The 14,903-nt window shown below is 36.0% G+C and overlaps 1 protein-coding gene across 7 annotated transcripts in view; it reads right to left on the bottom strand.

Annotated features, from left to right (window-relative positions):
* The window catches only part of ERBIN (erbb2 interacting protein), a 170,254-nt gene that overhangs the window by 14,606 nt on the left and 140,745 nt on the right, over positions 1-14,903 (bottom strand). For all 7 annotated transcript variants that reach the window (XM_064272670.1, XM_064272665.1, XM_064272682.1 and 4 more), the window contains 3 exons: positions 7,765-7,879; positions 5,962-6,145; positions 3,732-5,289 (listed from right to left, as the gene is read on the bottom strand). In XM_064272670.1, coding sequence (XP_064128740.1) covers positions 3,732-5,289; positions 5,962-6,145; positions 7,765-7,879 — 1,857 coding nt within the window. The remainder of the gene's footprint in view (positions 1-3,731; positions 5,290-5,961; positions 6,146-7,764; positions 7,880-14,903) is intronic.

Here is a 14,903-nt window from a genome sequence, read left to right as displayed (position 1 = left end):
AACTGGTTTTGAATTCAGGCCTGTGCATATACATCTATATAAAACTGCACTCTGTCACAACACACTGTACAGAACTCAATTAAATGCTTGGCATATGTCCTGGGCAATGTCACTCATTACAACCTAACAGCTCTAGAATAACAAGTGAACACGGAAATTATCAAGTTACGATAATCATCTTATGGTTTGGAGGGCCTCTTTTCTGAATTTTTATATAACAAGCAATATCAGCAAGAGCTAGATATTAGTATTAAACTTTGAAATAAAAAGTTTTTATTCCTTTTCAAAGCTTCTCAGTTAGTTTAATTAAAGAAATCTTGAGATTTTGGGTAAGCTATCTATTTTATATGTTTGGGTTTCAGGTATAGCTTGTTGGGGAAAATAACTTATCTATTTCTGTATTTTTCTGTACTATTACTTAACTCTCAGCTGAGCAAAGTAGCAACTATTGAGTTGCGGACTTACCTCTAGAGGTAGTCAGGCGTTGTGAAATCCCTGGGGGACTAAGTTTTCAAACGTCTACTGTGCCATCAGAATTATGATTCCTGGGGGAGGTAGGCATGGGAATGGCACTCAGAGGTCCTCCATCACCCTCTCCCTCTTTGAACCAATGCTCTGAAGTTTGGGGTCTAAATCATGTTACAGTTGAAGTAGCGAAGGAGCCTTGGTGATGCAACGGTTACGTACTTGGCTGCTAACCAAAAGGTTGGTGGCTGGAACCCACCCAGCGGCTCTGTAGGAGAAAGACCTGGAGGTCTGCTCTCATAAGGATTACAGTTTTAAAAACCTTAAGGGGCAGGGCAGTTCTACTTTGTAACATTTGAACAACAACATTGAAGTTGTTAATTAGTAATATATTTATATAGCACTTTCCATATGCTTATGCTGCCCATACTGTGATTCCCACATCTAATGAGTACAGCCAAAATATACTACACAGAATAATCTATATATAAAAACGTACTTTCAGAAGCGCAATAAATGTTTTTTTGTTTCTTTTAAATGTTTTATTGTGCTTTAGGTGAAAGTTTATAGAGCAAAATTAATATTAAATATTTTTAGAACATTTTTTTAATATATGAAATGCATTGTTTTAACTGCACTGGGGTCTTGGATAAATTAAAACACAGGATCAATTTTCAATGTGCAAATTACCCAAATTATGCTTCGATATTAAGAACACTGAATTATTTTTATTGAATGATTTTTAAGAAGATGGAGGCAGAGGAGTGGTAAATTATTCTTATACAAATAAAAGAACCATGTACAGCACTATAGCACTATAACCATGTATAGCATGGTCCAAGTTTGCATAAAGTGGGAAAAAAAAAACACAAAATAATTAATCTTTGAAAATCTCTGAAATCCTTCCAAACGTACAGTATATATGGCTTTGTTTATAGAACCCAGATAGAAAAGTTTGAGAACAACTGATCTGGATTAAAGGAAGTGCATAGGTAAAATCTATATGGGCAGTCCCTGGGTTACAAACTTCCCACTTGCCCTTGAATGTTATGTAAAATTGCCCTCACTTTGAAACGACTGAACGAACAACCCCTATCTGCAACAAGTTCTTCATCACAATCCCCTTCACTTGCTGCATGTGCAACTTTTAAATCACTGAAAAGGCTCAGAGCTTTTTCTTGCACTATAGTAAATACTATTTAAGATCAGAAAAAAGCAAACACAGCATACATTTAAGACAGACATGGACAATAAAATATCCTGCAAGGGATAACAGCAGAGCTTTAGTAACAGTAGCATATACTTTTGGTGTTTACTTGGAAAATGCTTCCTAACCAATGAACTGGAATATACCACAGTACACTGGCTAGTGAATGAGTAGCAATGGGAGGGGCAGTGTCTTGGCAAGTATAGCATGTGAAAGAGTACCCCTCTCAACTTCGAAGTATGTGTTATTCCGTCAGCTGTTTCACACAGTTTGCCCTGTTTTGTTCTCACAGGGCCTCTCTGAGTTTCACTGACCTAATTCTCACCTTTAAATTACCAGTGGGCACAACTCGAAAACCACTGTCATTCATGCTCCAAGAAACTGTACAGCAAATTTCTAAATATGTAAGTATTTTACGGGATGGGAAAAAAAAAAACAAACTGAAAGGTTACATTGCTACTTGTTCTTTACTAAAGTCCAGACACGTCTCTGTCAGACAGGAAAAGAATGGAAGAACAGCCATCTGAGACGTCAACTACACAGAATATAATGATAACCAAATTTGTTACTCCTTCTATACAGCCAGTAAAAGTTAATGCATTCCCAACAACCAATTATTCATGGCACAAGTATCAAGCTTTATCCGTTTTCCTCAATGACTGAATACAGTCTTTCAGAAATGCCTTTTGAATTAGTTCCTTTGTCTCTATTGCACTTCAACACACTTCAGACGTCATTTCTTATCTTGATCACTAAAACAGCCTCATAACTCAATCTCCTTGACTATGGCCTCTCCCTCCTTCAAATTCAATTTCACACTGTCATCAGAAGCTTATTTATAAAACACAGCTATGTTACTTCTCTGCTTAAGAAAATTTCCATACTTCTTATAAAAGCACACAAGTTCAAGTTAACTTCAACATTAAATACAGAGTTACACCTGAAACAAAATGGATAGATGAGAAAGAAGTAGCCTAAGGTCTATGAATGCACAACTACTTTAAAGTTGAGATAATAATGAAAAAGAGCTAACAATTATAGCAACTGAATGGTATAAGGTTTCAATAATATTTTAGGCATATATTCCTGAAAAGTTTGTTTTAAGCAATCTTAATGACTGAAGTTACATATATTCAGCTGTTTATAAAAAAAAAATCTTATTTTTAAGAAATAAAGGTAAGATCATGTTTGGGTAAAATCCAGTGAGAAAGAATATGCCTTATATGCTTGGGTCATAACTATGGTTCTAATATCGGATTTATGGGATAATTTAAAAAATTTTAACTGCTTTCAAAGGATGGGCATCTACAAATAAAGTTACAAACTGAACACAAGCATAAATTATTTTACCAACTTTTTTCAAACTACACGATAGCCACAGAACACTTAACTGAATTCAAGTAGGCCAGAAATGCAATTTAGAAAAGTCAAGAGTAAATGCCATGCCAGAAGCAATCTGTGTCAGTGACAGTGTTAGTTTATATAACACGGGCTGGGGGAAAAATCCTAAATGAAATATTTACATTTACATTTCTTTTTATTCTGTCAACTATAAACTGCTATTTTTTTCTTATACATACTTATATCATCAACTATTATTAATAGAGGAGACCACGAGGTCAGAAAATTCAATGGAGATGCACAGGTATATATATACACATATTATTTACAGTATGTGAACATAATCCAAAAGAGATATACACATAAACATATAAAATAGATATATACCCATTTAGAAAAACTGGGGAATAAGGGAAGGGAAAAGTTTATACTACCACCTCAGTTGTTTTGAGTACTGGCCAAGTCTAAACTTGGAACTCCAAGGTCGGCAGTTCAAATCCACCAGACACTCCTTGGAAACCCTATGGGGCAGTTCTACTTTGTCCCATAGGTTTGTTATGCATCAGAACTGACTTGACGGCAGTGGGTTTGGTTTTTTAATCAGTAACTCAAGAATACCTTGTTTCACCATGTTTAAAAAATGAAGAATGCAAAGTATTTTTTAGGAATATACAATAAATTCACAAAAGAGTAGGAAAAAAAATTCATTTTCGATTACCTTTTCTAACTTTTTGGCCTCAATGTGTCGGAGTACTTGTTCTCGCCAATCATGAGGGACTTTATTTTTTCCTGGAGGATCTAATAAAGAATGCTCAGAACCAACCCTTGTGTTTGGTCTTTTTGAAGGACTAGTCCTTGAATAACTGAAATCACTAACTGACATAGTTCTCTCTGGTATTTCAGTAACAGAGGGTCGAGCACTCTGAGGCCTTGGTGTATTTGGACCATCAATGCTGTATGTTCGTGCAGAAAGAGGTCTCTGTGATCCTGACAACATTGGTGGAGTTCTTCCCACTGAATGTAACTCTCTGTACGATAAATAATCTCCTTCAGGAATCTGGGCCCGCCTTGTGGGACCTGGATCACCAAGATTTACTGAGCCCGTAGAGGACACGCTACTTTGTCGCTGAATTGTAGCTCGAGTTACTCCAGGATTGAGTCGATCGTTTGGTGAGATGGCCCACATTTCCCCAAGTCTTGCTGGGCCAAGCTTCTGATTTAAATGGTATGAAGTATTAGCTCGAACATTATTATGATTAGAGAAGTTCATATTTGCAGAATGTTTAATGTAACTGTGACTTTCTATGCTCTCTGATCTAGGAAGGCGCTGAGGAGGAAAGCTGACATGATCTATTTGGGGATTTTGTTTGGAGTGCCACAAAGTATCTTTGGCTGCAGCACTGCTATTACAACTACTGTACTGGATATTATATTGTGGAGGGCCATATATTTGAGGTGCAGATTGTGGACCACATGTTGTGGGGCCTCTTATTATACTTGACTCTTCAGGATTATGATTTGAATCAAACTTGAAAATCGTCTTTGTACCTGATACTAAATCAGAAGATGAAGAAGAACCTGTAAATACTTGTAACGGCTGATCGTACAAAAGTGTGGCTGACTTGCTCCTGACTATATTTTTTCCATCAATACTAGATGTTACTTTAACTGTTGCACTTGGCTGCTGAGGTCCATTATCACTAAGAATGTCATAGATTTTTAGTCTTCCAGTCTCCATATTAGTTATGCTATGAGATTTCACAACAGACCCAACTGGCCCACTTCTCTGGGGTGACAGATCTTCAGTGCTTTTGGAAATACCCATGTCAACAGAAGAGTCAGTGTCAAATAGTTCAGTCCTTCTAGTAGACTGTGGAGTTTTCTCAGGATGTCCATTTACCTTATTTATGGATTCCAGATTAGGATACTTATTTCCATTTTCCAAGTGCTCAGCTTCTCCTTTAGCATTCATGTTTAAAAAGCCCATTCCAAGCATTATATCCTGTGTCTTTGATCTTTCCACTATCTCTGGCTGAAATGTATCATTAGTTACAAGTTTATTAAGATTCATATTAATACGGTCTAATTTGTGAGACTCATCAGATGTGGCTGCTGAGTCAACACCTTTCTCAATTAGGACTAATCGCTCTTCAATATTCAAATCATATTCAGGGAGGTTAAAATCTTTGTTATCATGAACCTTGAATTTTTCTTCTGTTGAACTGTTTAAAATATCTCCATTTTGCAAAAGGCTATTAAAATTTTCATCTTCTTGCCTAAAACAAAGATAATTTTATGAAAAAAAATATAAAGTCCAGTTTATTAGTAAGGGTGATATTAATGGCTAATTAGCTAATGTGTAGGTATACAAAGTTCAAAAAGTTGACGGAGTCATGAATAAAAGGCATTTATTGTGAAGCATGTAGCTTAAACATATTTTCATAGGAAAATAATATAGGCTTATTTTAAATGGAAACAAGAAAATGAAATAAAAATTCATAGAGAGTATCAAGATTAATTTTCCTCAATATCCTCAATCTACTTTGTCACAAAGTTGTTTACTAGGGCTAAACAATGCTGAAAAATGGGCTTATGTATCCTCTTCTCCCGTGGCATCTTTTCATGATTGTGCTAAAAAAATGAATGCCTGAAAGATAGATACACTGAGAGAAAGCCAAAAACTTGAATAGTTGAGTAGAGAGGACAGGACTTTTTAGAGATAATTCTGAAACATTACATTAACCATATTAACTAAGTAGTTATTAAATTCAAATATGCGGATTAAAAAAATGTACAAGGCAAAGAACTAAATAGTCTCCCAAGTTCTCCATTAAATATGGAAGCAAAAGAGAAACTAAATCTAATCACTCTTCTGGGTGTATATGTTGTATTTGTGTTACTATTTCTATTTATTATACAAAAAAATTATTTGTAAGATGTTCACAAACCTGATTTTGGAATTAACACCAATATGAGTTTCCTTCACTGGAGAGCAGAGTGAGGTGTCTTGGCTGCTATCAGTATTAAGAGATACTGAATCAGACATCCGAGACGGAGAAGAACAATTGCTGTTATTCTGATTGCTATTGTGTGTAGCTTCATCTGATAAGGAATCTGTGTCCTTTGTATCATCTGAAACAAAAGAATTTAAGATGATAAAGCCACCAAGTTTTGTGAAATTTTTTCCAGTGATGAAAAATGGCATTTATATTGTAATGTTCTATGTATGAGTTATAAATTATATGGATAAGAAAAGAACCAGAGGTACCCCTAAAAAGTCAGTCCTAATATGCACGAAGGCTAGAGAATTTTAAAATAGTGGTATCATTGTTCTTAATCTAATCAATGTTAGGATTACTCAAAATTTTATTTTTAACTACTGACAAGACTATATTATGCAATGTCTTCTAAAGTCATCAACTAGTTTCAGTGAATATGTTTTTTCACCCTTCACGATACATTAAAAAAAAAAAATCTCATAGTTACATTCCAATACCTTTGTAAACTTATCTGGGTAAAAAATTATTTCATACATATGTGGAATTTGCTTCATTTATTCTTAAAATAAAAATGAGCATACACACAAACATCAAACACATCAAGGAATTTTCACAAAAGCATTTCATAGAATTGTTAATCAATAGAGAACTTTCAAATATGTGAGATGGCTCTGTGTATATGAATTCTATAAACAGACTGTTCATATTCCATTATAGGCAGGTAATATAAAAAGTAGTTAAAAAAAAAAGTGTTAAAAGGATAATAATTTAATATCTTTACAACCCTAAAGGCCATTTTTAACTATCTCAATTCTAGCCAAAGCACAGAAATAGTGTATATAGGTACAGCCATAGGAGATTATATGATTATACGATTTAAGGATATTTTTGGTGTTCCACAGAATTTGGGAGCACAGTGCAAGTATTCTAGATTGTGTTTACAGTTGAAAATAGTAGTACATGTGACCTCAAGCTTAATATATTTGGGGGTGTTGGATTCTTAATTTTTAAAGTATTGTTTAATAGATGGTTTAAGTTCTTTCCTAGCCCTCCTTATCATGGGGCCATTGTGAAAATTAGATGACACGTGTAAAATATTTACTACCATTTAGTAAGTATTCAACAATTACTGTTGTTATTGTTACTATGAATTGATGCCACAAAGGATAAGGCTGATGAAGGCAATACAGAGAGTCATGTACTGGTGGGAAGGGTTGATGGAGGGAAAAGGGACAGATACCCTTTCACCTCTAAGAGTCTGAAATTCTAAGTTACATGGAAAGAACGGCTGGGGGGTGGGGGTTGTTAATAAGAAGCTTAGGAGAGAGAAGAGTAAAATTAACACTGAGTATCTACTATACACTAAGTATTGCACTAGACTTGGGTGCTTTACATACTCTAGTCCATTTGATATACACAAAAAATCTTCACTAACCTCATTGTATGTCAAATTAGAAATATCCACATTGATAAAATAAATAATTCAAGGATCATATAGCCATATAAGAAACGGAAATGAATTAAAGTCTAGGCTTAAGTCCATGTCCTTATAAACAAATTTATATTAAAATAGGGGAGAGAAAAGATCTATTATCTTTCTTTAAAAATAAGAGAGATGAGGAATTAGAATTTTTACAAGGCATGTTTTAAAAGTTTCTAAGGCATGTTTTCAGCAGCATAATAACATTTAATGAAATTTATACCAAAAATTTTAATAAATTCTATTCTCAGTGCTTTCTTTCAACATCTAACCTTTTTTGTTATTACTAAGTGCTACCACTTTTGGCTGGTTAATAGAGGTTTCAATTAAAGGCGGTCGCATCTCTGCCATTTTCATCTCTTCATCAGAAGAAAGTTCTTCAGATTCCTAAAGAAAAGAGAAGAAAATGTTTATAAAAATTAAATTTTTATTTCTTTGAATAAATATTAAGTCAAAAGAACTTCAAAGAGAAAAGACAGGATATTAAGAACATGTATGACACATTTTTTATGGTAATAGTAGCTAAAACTAGTAAATAGTTAACTTTTTCAAAATATGGCAATAAAACTACAGCAACTGTTAACAATATGCCAAAGTGCCTACGTGATAATTTTCTGTGGCAGACCATTAACTCAAGTGTATTAATAAATAAATGACCACGTGCCTGAACTATATTAAGAGCTAGAGAAACAAAGATGAATAAAACACAATTCCTGCCTTGAAAAACTCAGTTTAATGACAGAACATCAACAAAATATGCCCCCTAATTCTCAAATTTATTCTTTCAAGGATCACTGGGTTCCAAGGAATCAGTTGGACTGAAGTATTCTACCATTAAAATGAACTAATATCAATCTCTGCCAAATCTGGAGGCAGAACTTAATCTTCATGAATTTTTCTCTAAAAAAAAATGCAGATAAGCAACTTCCCCAGCTTGTCTACTATTGTGTGCTATTAGATGGCAAAAAATGAGGCAGTAGTCAACAAACATTAACAGAAAAATTTTAATACTTAATGTTATATATGAAAATCACATCTTCTGCAGATAAAACTATTCTTAGTTAATATGATAAAAATAAAGATAGTAGTATTTTACGGGGTCCTACAAATGTGTTCTGTTAAAAGTACTAAGACTTAGGTGCTCAGTTATCCAATTAGTTTAAGAATAACTGATATAAATAATTACAGAACAAGATGGTAAGTGTTATAACAAAGATATGGATTGGGTCAGCAAACTAGTAAAGGGCCATTCGGTAAACATTTTTGGCTTTGCAGGGGTACCACTGTGGCAAGAAAGCAGCACAGACATTATATAAAAGAATGAATGTGGCTGTGTTAAAATAAATTATGGACACCTAAATTTGAATTTCATGTAATTTTCACATATCATGAAGTATTATTTTTCTTTTGATTTTTATTCAGCCATATAATAATGTAAAAGCTATCTTCAGTTCTTGGTCACACAAAAACAGATGAGCCAGATTTGGCCCATGGGCCCTGTTCTAGACTGTACTACAATGGAAAGAGTTAAAGGCTGCTTAGTAAAATTGGAAAAGGTGATAAAATTGAGCTCAATCTTGAAGGGTGAGTGAAGAAGGGAATGACATTCTGAGCAAAGGGAGGCTTGGGGATAAAAAATTATATACAGTACGTCAAGGAGTAGAAAGTAATTCCATTCAGCTGAACTCAGGATAAGTGGCAAGAAAGGTTAAAAGCGGATTGTGCTGTATGGTAAAAAGTTATGTTCTCAGAATGAACTCAGTGTATATACTGGTCATCATTGAAGTTGCCAAGTCAGAAACTCTTAAGATCAGAATTTGCTTTAAAATAACTCTGGTATTTAAGAAAGTATGAGAAGAGGAAGAGACTGGCAGAAAGGAATCTAGCTATCATAATAATCATGATGAAAAATGATTAAGTCTGATCTTAGGCAATGGCAGTGGTGGTTGGTAAAGAGAAAAAAACTGGAATTAACAGGATTTAATAACTAGATGAAGGAACCCTGGTGGCACACTGGTTAAGGGATCAGCTGCTAACCAAAAGGAAGGTGGTTTGAACCAGCTGCTCCACAGGAGGAAGATGTGGCAATCTGCTTCTGTAAAGACTACCTCCTTGGAAATCCTATGGTGCAGTTCTACTTTGTCCTACAGGGTCACTGTGAGTTGGAGTCGACATGATGGCAATGGGAATGACTAGACGAATGTGAAAAATAAGAGGAGGAGAAGAAAGGGCAAACAAACTGTCTTAATCGTTAAATCTGCAGCATCTAAACTACTGACCACACTTCCTGCTTCATGAAATTATATTATGCCTGGGCTTCTGGGAATCAGTCTCCTAAATCTTCTCCCACATTCCTATCTCTTTTGCTCATTCCACGTCCTCTTCCTACAGGTAGCTCATGTTTTTTCCTTTCTTCTTTTGACCCTGGGATATTGCATTTATTTCAATGATTATACTTAATGTAGGTAATTCTCCAATTTATAATCTAGCTTTGATTTCTTTGCTGAGCTAATAAGCCATATTTTAACTGCCTATTCACTTGTTCAAATTCTACATATCCAAAATTGAACTTGTCCCTCCAAATCTGTTTGCTCTCTTAAGAACCCTATTTTTGTTAATGGCACCACCATACTGTTTAGGCACGGTTAGGTGGCTATTTCCTCTTCTCCGTTCCTTACACGCTTCGATAGTCACACACGACTTTTCCCATAATATTCTGTGCATCTAACCTCCAGCCTGTGGTTTTTATTATCATTATTCAAAAGGTCATCAAACTTGGAGAGTTAAGTAACTGTTGCCAGAAAACTCTAATACACAGCTGTCACATTTAATAAGTCTTTAGTGGCTCCCCAAAGAATACAGAACATTAAGCCCAAACTTCTTAGCACGGCCATCAAGGGCCTTCATAATCAGCACCCAACCTACTCTTCTAATTTTATTTCATACTATTATCCCTGATATATTCAGACATATGAAAAATGCTCTTTTCAGAATAGCACATTTTCCAAACACCATTCTTTTCCTCTCATTATTCCTTCCACATGTCATTCCCTTCTCTTATTTCTGCCAACTGAAATCTTTCAAAATATAGGTAAATACGTCTTTTGTCTTATAGAATTCTTGGTTCTTCACAGCCAGAATAGATCTCTTTTCTAAATTTCTGTCGCACTTAATACTTTTCTTACACACTTAGCACAGCCTACCTTGACCATGACAAATTGACAGACACATGTCTGTCAGTATGTCGTAATGTGGGAGGCTTGCGTGTTGCTGTGATGCTGAAAGCTATGCCACTGGTATTCATATACTAGCAGGGTCACCCATGGAGGGCAGGTTTCAGCTGAGCTTCCAGACGAAGACAGACTAGAAGAAGGATCTGGCAGTCTACTTCTGAAAAGAATTAGCCAGTTAAAACCTTATGAATAGTAGCAGAACATTGTCTGATATAGTGCCAAAAGATGAGCCTACCAGGTTGGAAGGCATTCAGAAGACGACTGGGGAAGAGCTGCCTCCTCAAAATAGAGTTGACCTTAATGATGTGGATGGAGTAAAGCTTTCGGGACCTTCCTATGCTGATGTGGCATGAATCAAAATGAGAAGAAACGGCTGCAAACATCCATTGATAATTGGAACATGGAATGTACGAAGTATGCACATAGGAAAATTGGAAATCATAAAAAATGAAATGGAACACATAGACATCAATATCCTAGGCGTCAGTGAGGTGCAATGGACTGGTATTGGCCATTCTGAATCAGACAATCATATAGTCTACTAGCTGGGAATGACAACTCGAAGAGGAATGGTATTGTATTCATTGTCAAAAAGAACATTTTAAGATCTATCCTGAAGTACAACACCCAGTTAGTAATAGGAAAACATCTACACGCCTACAAGGAAGACCAGTTAATACGGCTATCATTCAAATTTATGCACCAACCACTAAGGCCAAAGATGAAGAACCTGAAGATTTTTATCAGCTTCTGCAGTCTAAAATTGATCGAACATGCAATCAGGATGCATTGATAATTACTAGTGATTGGAACGCAAACATTGGAAACAAAGAAGGATCGGTAGTTGGAAAATATGGCCTTGGTGACAGAAACAATGCTGGAGATCGAATGACAGAATTTTGCACGACCAATGACCTTTTTTAAATGGCAACTATACACATGGACCTCGCCAGATGGAATACACAGGAATCAAATTGACTACATCTGTGAAAAGAGAAGACAGAAAAGCTCAGTATCATCAATCAGAACAAGGCCAGGGGCTGACTATGGAACAGACCATCAATTGCTCATATGCAAGTTCAAGCTGAAACTGAAGAAAATCAGAGCAAGTCCATGAGAGCCAAAATACCAACCTGAGTATATCCCACCTGTATTTAGAGACCGTCTCAAGAATAGATTTGACGCCCTGAACGCTAATGACCGAAGACCAGATGAACTGTAGAATGATATCAAAGACATCATACATGAAGAAAACAAGAGGTCACTGAAAAGACAGGAAAGAAAAGACCAAAATGGATGTCATAGAAGACTCCAAAATTTGCTCTTGAACGTCAAGCAGCTAAAGCAAAAGGAAGAAATAATGAAGTAAAAGAACCGAACAGAAGATTTCAAAGGGTTGCTCAAGAAGACAAAAAAGTATTATAATGACGTGTGCAAAGAGTTGGAGATAGAAAACCAAAAGGGAAGAACACCCTCGGCATTGCTCAAGGTGAAAGAACTGAAGAAAAAACTCAAGCCTCGAGTTGCAATACTAAAGGATTCTATGGGAAAAATATTAAATGATGCAAGAAGCATCAAAAGAAGGTGGAAGGAATACACAGAGCCATAATATCAAAAAGAATTAGTCGACATTCAACCATTTCAAGGGTAGTATATGATCAGGAACCAGTGGTACTAAAGGAAGAAGTCCAAATTTCACTGAAGGCACTGGCAAAAAACAAGGCTCCAGGAATTGACGGAATATCAATTCAGATATTTCAACAAATGGATGCAGAGCTGGAAGTGCTCACTCCTCTATGCGAAGAAATTTGGAAGACAGCTACCTGGCCAACCGACTGGAAGAGATCCATATTTATGCCTATTCCCAAGAAAGGTGAACCAAATGAATGTGGAAATTATCAAACAATATCATTAATGTCACATGCCAGCAAATTCCAAAGTGGCTGCAGCATTATATTGACAGAGAACTGTCAGAAATTCAGGCCAGATTCAGAAGAGGACGTGTGGAACCAAGAATATCTATCATTGCTGATGTCACATGGATCCTGGCTGAAAGCAGAGAATACCAGAAGGAGGTTTACCTGTGTTTTATTGACTATGCAAAGGCATTCGACTCTGTGGATCATAACAAATTATGGATAACACTGAGAAGAATGGGAATTCCAGAACACTTAATTGTGTTCACGGGGAACCTTTACATAGATCAAGAGGCAGTTGTTTGGACAGAACAAGGGGATAATGAGTGCTTTAACATCAGGAAAGGTGTACATGAGGGTTATGTCCTTTCACCATACTTACTGAACCTGTATGCTGAGGAAATAATCTGAGAAGCTGAACTATATGAAGAATGGGGCATCAGAATTAGAGGAAGACTTATTACCACCTGCATTATGCAGATGACACAACCTTGCTTGGTGACAGTGAAGAAGACTTGAAGCACTTACTATGAAGTTCCAAGGCCACAGTCTTCAGTATGGATTACACCTCAACATAAAGAAAACAAAAATCCTCACAACTGGACCAATAAGCCACATCATGATAAACAGAGAAAAGTGTGAAGTTGTCAAAGATTTCATTTCACTCGGATCCACAATCAATGCCCATGGAAGCAGCAGTCAAGAAATCGAAAGATGCATAGCGTCAGGCAAATCTGCTGCAGAGGACCTCTTTAAAGTGTTGAAAAGCAAAGATGCCACCTTGAAGACTAAGGTGCGCCTGACCCAAGCCATGGTATTTTCAATCGCATCATGCATGTGAAAGCTGGACAATGAATGAGGAAGACCAAAGAAGAACTAACGCCTTTGAATTCTGGTACTGGCGAAGAATATTGAACATACCATGGACTGTCAAAAGAACGAACGAGTCTGTCTTGGAAGAAGTACAACCAGAATGTTCCTTAGAAGCAAGGATGGCGAGACTGCATCTTGCATACTTTGGACATGTTGTCAGGAGGGATCAATCCCTGGAGAAGGACATCATGCTTGGTAAAGTACAGGGTTAGTGGAAAAGAGGAAGACCCTCAATGAGATGGACTGGCACAGTGGCTGCAACAACGTGCTCAAGCCTTACAACTATTGTAAGGATGGCACAGGACCGGGCAGTATTTTGTTCTGTGGTACATAGGGTCACTGTAAGTGGGAATTGACTCGATAGCACCTAACAACAACAACCTTGATTATATTTGCACTTACTTTTTATCTATTTATCCATTTATTGGTGCCACCACCATAGCACCAAACATAGTACAGAAATTACATTGAATGAGTAAGGACTTTACTATATTAGCAATGTAATGACTTTTTATTCATGCATGTATACACTTAACACTAATAAATCTTGTCAAAGTTTATTTTAAAATCTGGGAGGTAGACTTTTTACATAATATCACAAAGGTAATTACTGCTATTCTGTGACCAGTCTCAAAGATTTATATAAAAACAGGTTACTTTTATCTCCCATTATATTATCCCCTTTCCTTATCTCCTGATATTTCTTTCTGAGGGAATACATTCCCAATCCTAGCTACCTAGCAATGGAACAATTAAAAAGCAGAATCTAAGGCCAACCCCCGTGAAGGCTTAAGAAAGAGGAAATAAATTCTTCTGCTATCTAAATAGTTTCTTCCACAAGTGATCCCTTAGTGGGAGAGTCTCTAGCATTTCTTACAGTTGAGGTATCAGGGAACGAAGCTAATAACTTTTCCACAGACTATGTTAATATCAAGTTCAATGTATATAGCAATGTCTTGAAAGGTGTGATCCACCCTAAAGTACATTCAAAAGGCATGTAAATGTTAGCTCACATGTCATAAAGGCAAAGATAATGACTGAATGCATTTTGAATTATCATGACTAAAGATGCTATTATAAACCCAAAACACCACTATTTCTATAGACCAGCATTCTCCTTAAAGAACTTCCTGCAGTGATGGAAATGCTCTATGTACGTGTTGTTCAACATGGTACCACTAACTAGTCACATGTAGCTACTGAGCATTTGAAATGTGGCTAGTGTGACTGAGAAACTAAAATTTTATCTTTATTTATTTTAATAGCCACATATAGCTAGTGGCTACCATACTGGACAGTGTACCTATAAATCAAAAATACTTCAAATAATCATTTTAAATAGAGCATCATCATACTACATTACTACCACTAGTGTAAAACTTTGGAAAA

Source organism: Loxodonta africana, chromosome 2 (genome assembly GCF_030014295.1).
Source record: "Loxodonta africana isolate mLoxAfr1 chromosome 2, mLoxAfr1.hap2, whole genome shotgun sequence".
Taxonomy (NCBI): Eukaryota; Metazoa; Chordata; class Mammalia; order Proboscidea; family Elephantidae; genus Loxodonta; species Loxodonta africana.
Note: the sequence above shows the minus strand (reverse complement) of the source record. Positions and strands in the feature narration are given on the sequence as shown.